This window comes from Nomascus leucogenys, chromosome 23, assembly GCF_006542625.1.
Source record: "Nomascus leucogenys isolate Asia chromosome 23, Asia_NLE_v1, whole genome shotgun sequence".
Classification (NCBI taxonomy): Eukaryota; Metazoa; Chordata; class Mammalia; order Primates; family Hylobatidae; genus Nomascus; species Nomascus leucogenys.
Genome location: NC_044403.1, coordinates 17806928 through 17824119, shown reverse-complemented (window position 1 = coordinate 17824119; position 17192 = coordinate 17806928). Strand labels below are relative to the sequence as shown.

At 37.2% G+C, this 17192-nt stretch overlaps 1 protein-coding gene across 1 annotated transcript in view; it reads left to right on the top strand.

The window, feature by feature from the left end:
* Positions 1–15646, top strand: part of DERA (deoxyribose-phosphate aldolase) — a 125419-nt gene extending 109773 nt beyond the window's left edge. The window contains exons 7-9 of the mRNA XM_030804640.1: positions 10936–11048; positions 14604–14753; positions 15053–15646. Coding sequence (XP_030660500.1) covers positions 10936–11048; positions 14604–14753; positions 15053–15109 — 320 coding nt within the window. The 3' untranslated portion in view covers positions 15110–15646. The remainder of the gene's footprint in view (positions 1–10935; positions 11049–14603; positions 14754–15052) is intronic.
* The last annotated feature ends 1546 nt before the right edge of the window (positions 15647–17192 follow it).

Sequence of the window (17192 nt, the reverse complement as noted above, 5' to 3'; positions counted from 1 at the left end):
AAAATTTGCAGCCTTTCCGTGTGGTAGAGAAGGAATTCAAGCAGGCTGCGGAGCAACCACTTGCTAGAGAGATTAGCTTGACTAAAAGGGAGCCAAGTGCTCATATGTAAGACAGTGGGGAAAAGCCTTGAAGGCATTTCAGAGGTCTTTGAAGCAGCCCCTGCCATCACAGGTCCAGAGGCCTAGGAGGAAAGAATGGTTTTAGGGGACAGGCCCAGAGCCCCACTGCCTTGCACAGCCTCAATATGCTGCCACCAGAATCCTAGAAGCTCTGGCTCCAGCCTCAGTTGAAAGGACAACTGATACAGCTCAGGCTGCTGCTGTGGAGGGTACAAGCTGTAAGCCTTGCTGGCTTCTATGTGATGTTAAGCCTGGAGGTGCATGGAATGCAAGAGTGAAGGGGGTCTGGCAGCTTCCATGTAGATTTCAGAGGATGTGTCAGAAAGACTGGGTACTCAGGCAGGAATTCTCTACTAAGGCAGTGCTGAAAGGAAATGTAGGGTGGAGCCCATACACAGAGTCTCCACTGCAGCACTGTCTTAGTGGAATTGTGGGAAGGGGGCTGCCACCCTCCTGACCCCAGAATGGTAGAGCCACCAGCAGCTTACAACTACCACATGGAAAAGCCACAGGGCAGAGCTTTCCAAGGCCTTAGGAGCCCACCTCTTTCACCAGTGTGCCCTGGATGCAGGACATGGAGTCAAAGGAGATTATTTTGGAGCTTTAAGATTTAATGACTGCGCTGCTGAGTTTGGGGTTTGCATGGGGCCTGTAACCCACCCCCACCTTTTTTTGGCTGATTATTTCTCCCTTTGGGAATAGTAATGTTTACCCAGCACCTGTGCCACCAATGTATCTTGAAAGTATAACTTATTTTTGATCTCACAGGCTCACAGGTGGAAGGAACTCATCTCCAGATAAGACTTTGGACTTTAGACTTTGGCATTTTTGAGCTAAGGCTGGAACAAGTTAAGACTTTGCAGAACTATTGACAGGGTATTAATGTGTTTTGCAATGTGAAAGGGACATGAGATTTGAGAGGCCAGATGCAGAATGATATAGTTTGGATGTTTGTGCCCTCTCAATCTCATGTTAAAATGTAATCCCCAATGTTGGAGGCAGGGCCTAGTGGAAGGTGTTTGGATCATGGTAGTAGATCCCTCATGAATGTCTTAGCACCATCCCCTTAGTGATGAATGAGTTCTCACAAGATCTGGTTGCTTAAAAGGAATGTGGCACCTTCCCTCTCTCTCTCTTGCTCCTGCTCTTGCCATGTGACATGTGTGCTCCCTCTTTGCCTTCTGCCATGATCATAGGCTTCCCAAGGCCCTTACCAGGAGCCAATCCTGATACAACAATTCTTGTACAGCCTGAAGAACTGTGAGCCAATTAAACTTCTTTTCTTTATAAATTACCCAGCCTCAAGTATTCCTTTATAGCAATGCAAGAATGGACTATCACAGCAAATGTTCAGAACACCTTAAGTACCAGATGTATTCTTATTTCCCCTCACACCTAATTTCTAGACAGTAAAGGCTTGACTTGATATTTAAGGACTTCCAGTTTCAGCTTTAACATATAAAGAGCTTGGAAGTTGTCACTCCTGTCCTTAGAGCAAGAAAAAGCAGAATTAACTGAAAATGAGTGACTCTTCTCAGACCCATCAAAGACCTGAGGTCACAAGGTAAACTGTCAGCTTGAAATCCAGAGAGACAGATAAATCCTGAGCGTCTCAGCTGAAATTTGCTTACCTGGAGCAGAAGCTACTAGAACCAGAACCTAGTAGGAACACTTAAATGGTAATTTTGACAAATTACTGGAGGCTGATGGTGACTCCCACACTTTTTTGGGTTTTACCTCCAAGAACCCCACCAGGTTCTCACAGTGAAGAGCCAAAGAAGGTCCCTTCTTGGCTCTGGCAGGAGAAGGAGAAGATAATCATTGTGAAATATGCCCAGCATATTCCCCATAGTGAAGCCTACTCTCTAGGACAAAATACTAAGAGTCTTTTCTCACTTGAGAGAAGGGCGTTTCCTCTCTAGTCTTTCTGTCTCATCAAAATGCGGGGAGAAAAGCTAAGAAACATTTATGACAGTTACAGCCCAGGGACGCAGGACAACTGAAGGACTGAGATTTAATAATAAGGTTATAGAATACTCCTGCCTCATCTGTTACCACCACAGCAACATAGTTTCAGTATAAGATTACAGCTGACAGAGCTAAAATACATGGGCTCTCTGAAGAGGAATTTTAGGGAAGCCCAGAATAAAGAGGGGAGATAAAAACAAGACTACTATAGAAATTTGAAGACCGTGGCAGCTACAGCAAACCTTAAACACAGCCCAACTCCTTGCCAGATTAACATAAAACCTTACACCAAAGGCCCATTTATTTCTGTTCATGTCACCCAATATATCATGCATAGCTTTCAACAAAAAATACATTGGATGCTAGAGGCAAGAAAAAAACTCAGTCTTTATAGAGAAAACAAGTATCAGAATCAGATTCAGATATGGCATAGATTTGGGAATTATCTGACAGAGAATTTAAAATAACTATGACTAATATGTTAATAGCTTTAATGAAAAAACAGACAACATGAAAAAAGATGCATAATAGAATCAGAGAGATGGAAACTAAGAAAGAATTGAAAGGAAATGCTAGAAATCAGAAACACTGGGACAAAATGAAGAATGCTTTTGATGGGCACATCAGTAAGCTGGAAACTGCTGAGGAAAAACATCAGTGACCTTAAAGATAGGTCAATAGAAACTTCTTAAACTGAAATGTAAAGAGAAAAAACTGGGAAGAAATACCCCCACAGAATAGAACATCCAAAAACTTTAGGACAGTTTCAAAAGGCATAACATATGATGTATAATTGGAATACTAGAAGAAGAAAGAAAATAGAGCAGACAACATATTTGAAGTAATGGCCAGGAACTTTCCAAAACTGACGTGAGACACCAAACCACAGATCCAGGAAGCTCACAGAACACCAAGTAGGACAAGTATTTAAAAACAGTGCACCTAGACATATTATAGTCAAATTGAAGAAAACCAAAGACAAGTAGAAAATCTTGCAAAAAGCCAGAGAAAGAACACTTTTCGTTTAGAAGAAAAAAATTACTACAATGGACTTCTCATTGGAAAACATGTCAGCAAGAAGTGAGTGGAGTGAAATACTTAGAAGGGTTTAAATAAAAAAGCAAAAACAAAAACCCAACAATATGGAATTCTGTGTTCAATGAAGCTGTTTTTCTAAATTGAAGGAGCTCAGACAAACAAAAACTGAAGTAATTCATTGCCAGCAAAGCTTCCGAGAGCCTGTGTATTTTAGCTCTGTCAGCTGTAATCCACTCTTATTACACTGAAATGTTAAAACAAGTTTCTCAGGGAGAAGAAAACTTATATAGATCAGAAGCTTTGATCTGCATTTAAAAAGGAAGCACATTAGAGAAGGAGTAAATGAAAAATAAAAATAAATTTTTAACTGATTTAGAAGATAACAGTTTAAAGTAATAATATAAAAATTTATTGAGTTGTTATATTACCAGATAGGTAAGCTGAAATGAATGATAGCAGTGTTGTAAGAAACAGGAGAAAAGAATTGGGAATACTTTGTTAAAAGGTACCTGCAGTACCTATGTAGTGGTATAGTGTTATTTGAAGGTGGACTTAGATTAGTTAAAAATGTATATTGAAAACTCTAGCGCAGTCACTAAAATATGTACAAAAGTATGATTGATATGAGAAGAGATAAAATGGAATAATATAAAATGCTCAATTAAGCCAGGAAAGGCAGAAAAATAGGTATCAAAATTAACCAAAAAAAGTGCAACAAATGGAAACGTTATAAGCATGGTAGATATTAATTTGACTACATCAGTAATTACTTTAAATGTTAGTAGTCTAAATATGCCAATTAGAAGATAGAGATTATAAAAAATCAAGATCCTACTATATGTTGTCTATAAGAAAGCCACTTTAAATGTGAAGACTCAGAAGGTTAAAAATAAACAAATAGGAAAGATGTACCATGCTAACACTCATCAAAGTAAAGTGGGAGTAGCTATATGAATTTCACACAAAGCAGACTTCAGAAAAAGGAACACTATCAGCAATAAAAAAGGATATTTTATAATGATGAGGGGGTCATTTCTCAAGGAAGACATAACAATCCTATATATGTATGCACCTGGCAACAGAGCATCAAAATATGAGGCAAAAATTTGATAGAACTGAAAAAAAGAAATAAACAAATCTACCATTGTAGCTGGAAACTTCAAAACTCCTCTTTTAGTCACTGATGGCTGAAGCAGGCAGAATAACAGCAAGGATATAGTTGTACTGAACAGCACTGTCATTCAGTATGATCAAATTAACATTTATAGAAAACTTCATCCAACAACAGCAGAATACATATTCAAGTTCACATGGAACATTAACCAAGATAGACCACATTCTGGTCCATAAAACACACCTTAACAGATTTAAAAGACTGAAAATCACACAAAGTATGTTCTCAGACCACAATGGAACTAAACTAGAAATCAATAGCAGAAAGTTAGCTGAAAGATCCCCAAATGTTTGGAAATTAAACAACACACTCCTAAATAACATATGGGTCAAATAAGTCTCAAGAAAAATTTTAAAATACTTTGAACTAAATGAAAATAAAAATACACTACCAAAATTTGTAGGATGTTCCAAAAGCAGTGCTTAGAAAGAGATGTATGGCATTAGATGCATATATTAGAAAAGAATAATCTAAAGTCAATATGGAAGCTTTCATCTTAGGAAAGTAGAAAAAGAAGATCAATTTAAGCCTAAAGCAAACAGGAGAAATAGAAATGAGAGCAGAAATGATGAAATTGAAAACAAAAACAACGGAAAAATTTTTTTTTTAATAAAAGCTACTTCCCCCCCACCCCCGGAAAATTGGTAAACAGCTAGCTAGGCTAATCAAGAATGAAAGAGAAAAGACATAAATTACCCATATCGGAAATGAAAGAAGGGTCATCTCCTCTTCCCATGGATATTGAAAGGATAATAAAGGAATGTATGAACAGCTCTATTTTCACAAATTTGATAACTTAGGTGAAATGGGTCAATCCTCAAAAGACACAAACAACCAAAACTCACAAGGAGAAATAGTCTGAATAGGTCTATATCTATTAAAGAAATTATTTAAATTAAATTTAACTTCTTTTATAAAATATTTAATGTGACTTTTACATAAAATATAAATATATTTACACATTTATGTAAATATATTTACACATTTATGTAAATATATTTACACATTTATGTAAATATATAACATATTTTAATTATATAATATAAAATTATTTATTTAAAAATTTAACAAATTACTAAAAACTATTTAATATATAAAACCTTCCAAAAGAAAGCACCAGCTCTAGATGGCTTCATTGGTGAATTCTGCCAAACATTTAAGGAAGATATAATACCAGTCTTCCACAATCTCTTCCAGAAAATAGAAGAGAGAACACTCATTCTGTGAGACAATTAGTCCAAAACCATTACTCCAAAACCAGATAAAGACACTGCTAGAAAGAAAACCTACAGATGAACATCTTTAATGAACAGATACAAAAATCCTTAACAAAATATTAGCAAAATCAGTCCAACAATGTATAAAAATAATTATATGCCACAACCAAGTGGGATTTATTCCAAGTATGCAAGTCTGGTTCAACATAATGTAATCCATATCAGTAAGCCAAAGAAGAAAAATCATATGATTATATCAATTGATACTGACAAGGCATCTGAGAAATTCCAACACCCATTTATAAGAAAGACTCAGCAAACTAGAAATAGAGGGAAATATCTTCAACTTAATAAAGAACATCTGCAAACAAACCTCAGCCAACATACTTAATATTGAGAAATTGCGTGCTTTCCTCCTAAGATCCTCTTAAAGATAAGGCAAGGATATTCTCTCTTACCACTGCTATTCAACATTGTACTGGTAGTCCTAGCTAGACAAGAAAAGGAAATAAAATGTGTACAGGTCAGGAAGTTTGGTAGGCTAATGATGACTCCTGAAGATAGGTTCACAACCTAATCCCTGGAACCTGTGAATGTTACCCTCTTTGGAAAAAGAGCTATTGCAGGTGTGATTGATTTAAAGGTCTTGTGGTGAGGTGATCATTCTGGATTATCCAGATGGGCCCTAGATGGCATCATGACAAGTGTGTAAGAAGGACACAGAGGGAGATTAGACTTATAAACAAAAGGCTATATGAAGACAAAAGCAGAAATTGGAGTGATGCAGCTGAGAAATGCTGAAAGCCATTAGAAGAGGCAAGGGACAGATTATCCCTAGAGTCTCCACAGAGAGTATGGCTCTGCTGACACTTTTATTTTGGACTTCTGGCCTCCATAATGGTGAGAGAATACATTTCTGTTGTTTTGAGCCACGAAGTTTGTGATCCCTTGTTACAACAACCATAAGAAACAGGTATGAGAAGAAAGATATAAAACTGTCTTTGTTTACAAACAACATGATTGTAGAAAATCCCCCCAAATCAACAAACTCCTGAAATTGCTAAATGAGTTTACCAAGGTTGCACGATGCGAGGTTAATATACAAAATTCAGTTGCTTTCCTGTCTAGCAGCAGTGTAAAATTGGAATTTGAAATTTAGAAAACTATTTGCAGAAGCACCCAATATCCATGGATTCCACATATTTACAGATATGTGTATATAAATGGGTTAATATACACAAGTATATTTCCCTGCTCAGTCAGCTGAGAGAGCTAAAAGCAAGAACACTAGAGCAGCAGTGAGCATACCTAGCACCCATATAGTGGTTTCCAATACCATTCTCAGTAAAAGGAGCCAGGGCTCACTGGAGAAATGGCTTATACCAGGACTGGTGCAGAAAACACACAAGATAAGCCCTGAGCATCTTGTAGTCTCAGAAAGTAAGTGCTTAAAAAACAGAAAAATCCATATGATGCAAAGGGATATAGGAAGCAACTGAAAGAGCTCCCAGTGGCCAAAGCTGGAACTGTGTGAACAATAAAATAAATAAGGTAGTGTGGGATTATAAACCCAAGTGTAAAATAAATATCTTCAAGTGAATACTGATATTAAGTAAATTATTGTAAATTTTAAAATGGACAGGACACAAACTTTCCCATATAAAAAATTCCAAGTAATTATGTAGCCAAGCCCCGCCTCGAGGTGGTGGCTTATAACTTCCCACTCCTTAAGTGTGGGATACCGATAATGACTTCTTTTCAAAGAGTACAGTATGAAAAATGGGGGGAAAAGATTAGCTTTACAGTGGAGAAACCGAGCCAACACTAACTACCTCAGCCAGGTGCTCATGGTCAACATCAACAGTGGTAAATCATGGTGCTAGTATGTGCCCTTGACATAATGTGATTAACATAGCAGTTTCCCTCTATGGTCTTCCCAAACCTATAACCTCAGTCCAGTGATGAGAAAAACATTTAACAAATCCCAGTTGAGGGAAGGACATTCTGCAAAATACTGACCAGTACTTTCAAAACTGTCAAGATCATCAAAATAAAATAAGAAGAATCTAAGAAACTATCACAGCCAAGAGGAATCTATGGAGACCTGACAAATGTAGTATGCTAGATGGGATTGGTTATTGAGTCATACTAAAAAAATTTAAAGTGTAGACTTTGGTTAATAGTATATCAACAACAATCCTTAATTGTTACAAATGTACCATCATTATATAAGATAGTAATAATAGGGAAAACTGGGTGTGGGGTATATGGAAACTCTGTATTATCGCTGTAATTTTTCTGTATATTGAAATTTGTTCTAAAACTAAAAGATTATTTAAAAATAAACTATTTTGTTCTGAGCCACCAGCCCAGTTTTGTTACTGGGACTGGAATGAAACACAAGATTATTTTCCCTTCTTCATTAGTCAGTTAAAGGTGGAAAATACTGTAGTTTTCTTTTTCTGGGTAGCTGTGTCTATCCATCTAGACATTATTTATTGAGCTCCTCCTGTGTGTCGTGCTCTGAGGATACAGAAGAGTATAAGAAAGATGCAGCACCTACCCCTAAATGTCCAGAAAGGGGCATAGACATGCAGGTAATGTGTGGGCCACTGTAGCTACTGCTGGGCTACTGTTGCTGCCATAGTAGATCTTCTGCTTTGCTCTCCCAAATATATTAGAAAGAGAGTCTCCACCCCGCCCTTCTGAAGGAGTTTGGCTCTTTTGATTAACTTTAGATGGTGTGGTTTTTAAGAGATCATGCCTTGTTTTTAGACCTCCAAAGGTAGCCTTGGTCTTTTTTGTTTTGTTTTGTTTTTTTGAGATGGAGTCTCACTCTGTTGCCCAGGCTGGAGTGCAGTGGCACAATCTTGGCTCACTGCAACCTCCGCCTCCCGGGTTCAAGCAGTTCTCTTGCCTCAGCCTCCCAAGTAGCTGGGACTATAGGCACCCACCACCATGCCCGGCTAATTTTTTTTGTATTTTTAATAGGGATGGGGTTTCACTATGTTGGCCAGGCTGGTCTTGAACTTCCAACCTTGTGATCCGCCAGCCTTGGCCTCCCAAAGTACTGAGATTACAGTTGTGAGCCATCACGTCCAGGGACCAGTAGCCTTGGTCTTCTGTCTTAATCTTCTCTTCCAAGATGCTTAACATAATTTAGGTGATACCCATTATTATGCCCAAAAGCCTTCTAGTGAATCAAAAGATGCCACATATTAGAAAAACACATCTTGATATCATTATGGATTCTTTGGGGATGTTTCCCTCACCTTCTTACATCTATGTGGAGGCTTTAATCTCTTCTTTTTGATTATCTCATTTCTGATGTTGTAGGCATCAGGCATCAGTTGTATAGTCTGTTCATCCGTGCATATATTAATGAACTTAGTATATGCCTAGCTCAAGGCCTTTACACTTTGTTTTCCTGCCTGTAATGCTGTATCCCCACATTTCCTTCATTCAGTCTCTATTTGTATTTCATTTATTAGAGATGCTGTTATGATAACTCTTTAAATATAGCTGCCCCTCACCAACTCCATCACTCTCTATCTCATGACATTGTGTTATATTTCTCCATAGAACTTATCTCTACTTGACATTTGTTTCTTTATTGTCTTTCTCTTCTAGAACACCTGCTCACAAAGGCAGGAACTTTTTTGTTCATTGGTTGCTCTATTCCCAGCGTCTTTAGAGCAGAGTCTGGCACATGGTAGTACTCAGTAAATACTTGTTGAACAAATGCATGCATGGTAGTCATGTCTCCACTTTCTCCCAGGCAGCCTACAGACCCAAAGAAATGAAGGCTTCCAATGACCTGCTCTGATGCATCAGTGTCCAGGGAATTTGTGCAGATTGCAGTCCTACCTAAGTCCTTGCTTCATTTCTATTTGTATAATAATTGACAGTTTTCAAAGTGCTTGCTATGCGATTGTCCCTTTTGATGCTTTGTGTAATACTATGAAGCAAGTAGGAATTTCTTAGACCTATCGTACAAATGAGGAATGTAAGGGGATGGAATTTCAAAGGTGACTATCAGAGCCAGAGCTAGAAACCAGATCTCTTGACTTCTAGCTCATCTGGTGATTATGCGGGTTCACGTTTCATCTCCACCCGTTTCTACATTGTATGGTTTTGAGGGCAAGGTCTTGAATTTTTTGTTTTTATATTTTTCCATATGCCTTATCCACAGTGTGCTTAAAAAACGTGTGTTTCTTTGGGTCTATTGGCCACTTCAACTTGTATCTTTGTCTTCATTAATGGACTTTGGGAAGATCTCAGAGACTTGTTGTAGGTATGGTGCCATAGATTCCATAGGTTAGGGCCATGAATTTGCACACAAATCACCTAGGAACTTCAGTTATGTTAGATTCTGATTTAGTTGGTCTGGTGTAGTGCCTGAGAGTATGCATTTTTAACAACCTGTGGTAGTGCCCATACTGCTGGTACATCTTCCACATTGACTAAATTTCAGGGCCTTGTAACACATGAAAGATGCATTCTTTGTTTGGCTATCTGACTGTGTGAACCTAGGTAAATTTATTGGAGACACTGTGATGTATTGTTTAGGCTAGATTACTTTGGTTAAAATCCTACCGTTCCATTTACTGTGTGATCTCAGGTAACTTACTTAACTTTTCTGTGCCTCAATTTCCTCTTTAAAAGTAGAGATCATATTACTGTGATCTCTATTTTTAGCTCATACAGGTATTGACTGAATTAATACTTGTAAAGCACCTAGATTCATAACGCATGGCACTCAATGAATATTAACTACTGTGATCATTTCTTTGTCTCCTTGTGTTATTCTGTTAAACTACATTAATAGGTTTAAGATACATTTGAAGGAAGGAAGTTGTTTAAGATATTTGCAAGGTATGAAATAGCATGGTGTCCTTCATGGAAATGTTAATCTGGTTGGAAGACAGTTCTTTCATTAATGAACAATGCAATAGAAATTAGCTAATGGTGATTCTTCTTGAGCTGTCACAACTGTATATTGTGTACTTTTCATTAAGCATGAGCAAATTAGGAGAAAATGAGTAGGCACTCCAGTTTTGTAGTAAAATGTTATGATGTATAATATTAAGCATAGGGCATAAAATTGTTTTTATTCATCTCAGTTATGTATTAAATGAACCAACTTGATTGTAATTGGCATTGTGGAAATATGGAGGCAAGCGTATCAGAGGTCAGTGAGAATATATTTGGTGCCTAATATAGTGATGGTAAGGGGGAAAAAGTATGGACATAATTATTTTAAAGGGAGATTTTGGTTCTAGTTTTTCCAATAATTAATGAAAAATAACATTGGGTTTCCTCGGGAAAAAAACTTACACAACTCATTTCTCCCACTGACTCAAAAGTGTAAAAAAAAAATCTTTAATTAACATGGAGTTTTTCTTCTTTTTGTTTTAGGATCCGATTTTATTAAGACCTCTACTGGAAAAGAAACAGTAAATGCCACCTTCCCAGTAGCGATAGTAATGCTACGGGCCATTAGAGATTTTTTCTGGAAAACTGGAAACAAGGTATATTATTGCCAGCAAATCTTTCTTTAGAGTAAAGATAATGTTATTTATAATACTAGTTACCGCCACAATAACTGTCTTTATATGGAGAAGTTGTGAATGAATTACCTTTATTAAGATAAATGTTTAATTTACCTTTCATTATAAAAGAACACATTGGTGGAGAAAAATTGTGATTAACAGAAAGTGAGTTGTGAGTGTGGGAGTGAGTATGTGTGATCAAGATGTAAACTCACTTTATGTCCTTTTGTTAACCGAAGACAATTTTGTCACTGACAAGAGATTCCTAAATGGGTTCTTTAACGAACTAATTCTGCTGCAACACAGAGGCTTTCTCACAAGGCATTGGCCAGTGAAAACAGGTTAATGCAGAAATTAAACTTCCTTGAGGAACGGAAAGAATTGCAGAGTAACATTTATTGAATGATAAGCTGTGGTGGTGATATGAAAAGTATGCAATATAATGGGAAATAATCTTTTCCTGTCATTATTGAAGGACACACATAAATTGGTTTTTCTGTTGGGAAACCCCCGGTCCAGAAAAACTTATTACTTTTAATAATATGAGGTGAAGAGAAAATTCTCGAGGAGATGAACTTATTAAACAAAATAATGAAATGCTGTGAAACAGCAGGGAAAAGGTAGCTAGACGTTATATAGCTCTTGAATTAAATATCAATTTTTGCGTTTTATAGCAGTTGGATGTGCTCTTCGGAAGACTGTTAAGCTGAGGAGGGTGTATACTAGCTTTTGTCAGCTTTTCAAAAAATAATACATATTTTTTGAAACATGAAGTTGAAAAATGCGTATGAGGTGCTTTTTTAAAAATGAGTTTGGATTTTCCTTTTCATCTCAAGTTATTTGTTTAGCTGCAAATTATCTCAAAGGATTTTTTTTACATGACTGGAGAGAAAGGTGTGTGTGTGTGTTTAATGACACTTTCCCTTCCTGAGAGTGTCCAGTCTCTTGATTAGTTTTAAATCCAGTCTCTTGATTTCTGCCGAATAGAAACCCAAAAAAGACCTTTAATCCTTTGTCCATTGGATGTGATGACTTTATATGTAAGTGTAGCTTCAGTTTATTTTGGAATAGGTGACTTTTTTTTTTAATATACTGTTTTATTAGAGGGAATAAACTCCTTCCAGAATTTTCTCACTTAGAATAACTTCACATCTTAATTACGAATAGGATAAATACGTATTGTGACCTACATGAGAAAGCTGACCCAACTCAAATAACCTCTACCTGGTATCCTTTCTGCAACGATCCAAATAAGTTAAAAGATTTTTTGTTTAAATATGCTGTAAAAATGATAAATCTATCTTTGGTCCTCAGTTGAAACTACCACCACTCATTTGATTGTGATTCTCATTCTTAGCCAAAGAACATCAAAACCAAATGTGAAGCTTTTCATACTTATAGATGCCTGGGCCCGCATCCCTGGTGGTTTTGGGTCTGGCGTAGTCTTCAGGCATCTGTTTGCATTAACTTCCATTGCCAGGGTTCAGACCTGCCACTGGGGACCTAATTCTGTTTTGTTCTCAACAAACATTTATTGGGTAGTTAACCATGTGCCATGTTAACCTGTGTTAAATGCTAGGAATGGAAAAATGAGTATGTCCCTTCTCAGGAGAGCTCTTAGACAACAAGCAAAGAATGTCAATGAAATTTTTAAGTGCTCAGTGTTCCAAGCCAGAGTACAAAGGGAGGGACACTTTGCTGTCTTTCAGTCCTTTCTTTTTGATTGTATTGATTCTTTTCCTTGGTAATAAATAAGTACATCCTAGTTTTATTAAGAAAAAGACAGGTACAAGCCAAATTGTATTCATTTAATCATATTTGATTTCAAAAAAAGAGGTTCTGTGTATGTGTTTGCAAATCAGATGCAGCCTTTCGGGTTGTTGACAAGTTGCTTGGGTAGCCCTTAGACTATAAAGTTTCTACGTCATTGATTTAAGGGTGTTTTAAAATGTGATAGGCTACCTTCCAGACCATGATTAGTGTCACTCCTGAGAAGCAGAGATTTAATATTTCATAACTGATTTCATTGCAGATTTATGTTTTCCATATTCTCTCTCTTTAAAAAAAAAAGGATAAACTTATGTTAGAACCTCTCTGGAAACAGACTTGCTGACACAAACTGAACTGTATAGAAAATCTGTAAGAAGCACTGCCTAATTGACAAAAATGCTCCTGTGGTTAACATGTATGCTAGTATCAACTAATTGATTTTTTTGGCTTCTTCTCAACAAATAACCTCATCCTACTTAACCCCCCTGCTACCTTACAGAGTCATAGCTTGGGATCCAGAGTAATAGCAGATGTGGTTGGAATCCGTGCACTGCTACTGCTTAGTTGTGTGACGTTGTGTAATTGAGGCAGGGAAACCAGTTCAAAGACTTTTACTGATATTTCCTATGATAATTGATAAGGGTCTAAACTGAAATAAGTGAGAGTGCAGTGGAAAGTGTGCATATTGGGGGGTAAGGAAGGTAAGGAGGTAGATTTGGCAGGACTTAAATATTGATTGGGTGTGGTGTGGCCAGGGAATGGTGGAGTTTGGATTAAACTATAAGGTTTCCTGCTTGAGTTGATAATAGACTATATTCATTTAATGTCTCCCTTCTCTAGCATTCTGTTAGCAGTCATCTGCTGGTGCAACCAGTCACAGCCCTGAGTGATAAAATGTGAGCGATTTAGTACTCAGGCTCTGAGGTGTTGTTTTGACCACTACCATCTACAGATTCCCGACTCTACGGGATAGTCAGGCTCCTGAAACGTGTAAATCCAGATAATCAGAGTTTTATTGTATATGGAACATATCTTTCATTTCCTAATGGATCCAGGGACATCATTTACGAATATCAGATATTGGCTGAATTCGGCTGTGTTGTGGTCAACCTTAAAGACTACTGGACTATGAGGAGCCCCTCACGATGTTTTTCTACTGCCCTTATGTAACTGGTATGCCAGCTTTTTAGAACCGTGTGTGCCTGCAACTTAGAAAAAAAATCCCACAGTTAAATTGATTAAAACTGTCAACTTTCCTTGCTTTTTTGCTGCCCGTTTGGTTAGGGTAATCTTGCAGCCTTGCTGATTCTGTCCTTTGATTTTAAATGCACGTGTCTTCTGAACCTCGAGATGAAGGCTGAGAAGTGACTCTACAGGCTTACTTGTGGAAATGTAGAATGAGTGGGCTTTTGTGATCTGTTTTCCTATTTATTGACACCTTCCTTGTTTATTCCAGGTTCACAGCTATAGTCTAGATGGTTGAGGTTTATGACTTTCCAATAAGTGGAATGTTAATGAGAGTTATTAACCCTCACTAGTGTCTGTTTGGAAGTAGTGACATTCTTCCAAAAATCTTGGAAAAGTTGTTTTGTAGTGTGAATGAGCATGAGTCACTGATCTAAGCCCTTTCACTGGATGAAGTGAAAAGATTTTTTTTCAACAAAAGAGGGAGAGAGAGAATCAAGACTCTGATAAACATAGTACTATTTTTAAAAGAAATCCAATAACAATAAAGATTGTACTATTCTGTGCCTTCCCATTTAGATAGGGTTTAAACCAGCAGGAGGCATCCGCAGTGCAAAGGATTCCCTTGCTTGGCTCTCTCTTGTAAAGGAGGAGCTTGGAGATGAGTGGCTGAAGCCAGAACTCTTTCGAATAGGTGCCAGTACTCTGCTTTCGGACATTGAGAGGCAGGTGAGTAATCATCTCTGTCTTTGGAATAAATTAACAAGTGTTTTTTGAGAAAGGAATTCAAAAGTCAAATTGAGAACTGGAGATAAAAACTCATCTGACTGACCTCATCCTACCCAATCCTCTTCCAAGCAAACCACCATCAGAAGTGAGTAGGGTGGAGATTCTGCTGAAGCACATACTAGTGAGGCTTTCTAATGAAATGTTTGTTAAAACTATTCATTATTATTTGATAGTATAATTATTAACTGATGTGTATAATTATAGAATGATTGTTAATTAAACTCTGCTTTTCCTCACAGATTTACCATCATGTGACTGGAAGATATGCAGCTTATCATGATCTTCCAATGTCTTAAATTAGTCACCAGTTCCAGAAAAGTTCTTTATGACAACGTTTAAAAATTATTTTTCCACATAATTGCTAAAATTATTTAATTAAAAATTGGGCAATAGGTACCTGGCATTCCTCTCTTTAAAATTTCTACCAAACTTAAAGAATGGAATGGAAAAAGCAAACTCATCCACATGTGGTACTCATTTCAGGCACATCTGAAATAACTACTAGAAGATCTGCACTATTAACTTTGTGAAGAGTTTCTCCTAAAAACTTTAAGTAAAATGTTAATGGTAGCTTTGATAACATCAAATTCTAAGGGAGAAAAAAACAATATTAAACTGCCCAAGCAATGTGCCCTAGCAGAGGAAAATGCAACATCTCGCAAGTGCTGCTGTAACGACTTCAGGAGTCACTGATTCAGCACTAATTTCCTGCCGTGAAAACTCATCTTTCATTTTTGCCGTGGATATGTGCTTTTATTAATTGTTGTGCTAATGAAATTTCTGGCATTGTGATATACAACTATGAATATCATTAAAATTTTTAAAATAATAAAGTTCCTATAGTTTATTTTTTTAAAAAACTTAAAAATTGTTACAATACATAATGAAAAAATAATCCATTAAACATAAAAAGGTTTAATCAGTGAGTCTCTGAATCTCTCTAGTTGATTCCTTGGGTATGTATCTGTAAAACACCCCAATACGTTATTAATGAATGCAACTTATGTATGTGTTCTGAAATTCTTCAAATTTTCTGGTATAGTGAATGGAGGAAAACAGTAGATATTAACAGCACTTGCTATGTAATAAGCTGTACATATATCAATTTATTTAACTCTGATTTAATCCTCATAATAGTAAGGTAAATACAGTAAGGGTTTTGATTCTTATAGCGGTAAGTACTGATGTAATCATCCTTTTATACAGATAGGGGACTGAGGAACAAAGAATTTAAGCAACGTGCCAAAGGTTGCTCAAAATTAGCAGAGTTAAAAATCAAGCCCAAGCAGACAGGCTGGCTCCCAAGTGCGTGCAGTCACCCCCATGTCTCCCTGTCCCTCGGTACACATAGTCAGGTGTATATAAACAGAGCTCCCCATCAGCTGAGGGGATGGTAATCTGCCTCATGGTGGCTGGCTTTTTTGCTCTCTGTCTGTCCCAGCCTTGCTCTTCCGGAGATTCTGCTTGCTAGCACCTCTACCACGTTACAGAATGTGTTTCTTTGAATGGTGATTTTCATCAGGAGAGTCTTTTTCTTCTCTGAATGGCTCTCTAGTTGCTCATAAGCAAAAACCTGGACTGGAAGTCTGTTTTGGTTTCATCTTCTCACCTGCTGAATTCTAGCCTGAACTCTCCCTCTTTCTGACTTTGACTCCTTGGTCCAGTCAATTCACATCTCTTGACCTCAGTTTCTTCATCTGTAAAGTCAATGGGTTGGAGCAAATGATATCAAAGTTCTTTCAGACCTAAAATTATATTATCCTAAGGATAATTAGAACAAATTCAAGAAAATGTTTTATGGCTAAAAAGAGAAAACACTTTTGTACTTATCTAAATTAGAATTTGCCTCTCGGGAGACAATTTAGCAAGTCCCTCAGAGCACCTCTCTAACTGTAAATGAAATGACTAAAATAAGAACAGAAAAGAAATTCTGTTTTTCCCCAGTGCCTTAGCAGGATGCCACCTTTTGACTTCTGCCTTTGGATGTGGTCAGTGGCTCCGAATGCCATATCCAGCCTCACAATATGCTAGCCCAGGAGCCCACCAGTGCAATGGCCAGTCACCTTTGGAGAAGAAACATTACAGAAAAATAATTATAGTCTATCACCTTTGAAGCTATTCCAATTCACAGGGGTTTCTGTTTTCCTCCCATTAAACCCAGCTGCTCATTTTAGTTGATCAAGTGAACAGGCATCATTATCTCCAATTTTAATTTATATGAGGCATCCACTGAAATTGACCTCTATGGACAATTACAGATTCACATAGGAAATTAAGACTAGTGAGTCCCTCAGACCTATTAGAGGCTGATGAGCATAGCCTGATCTAAAGGTAAGTAATGTTATATTTGGGGGGAAAATTTATTCCAAGGACTGTGGG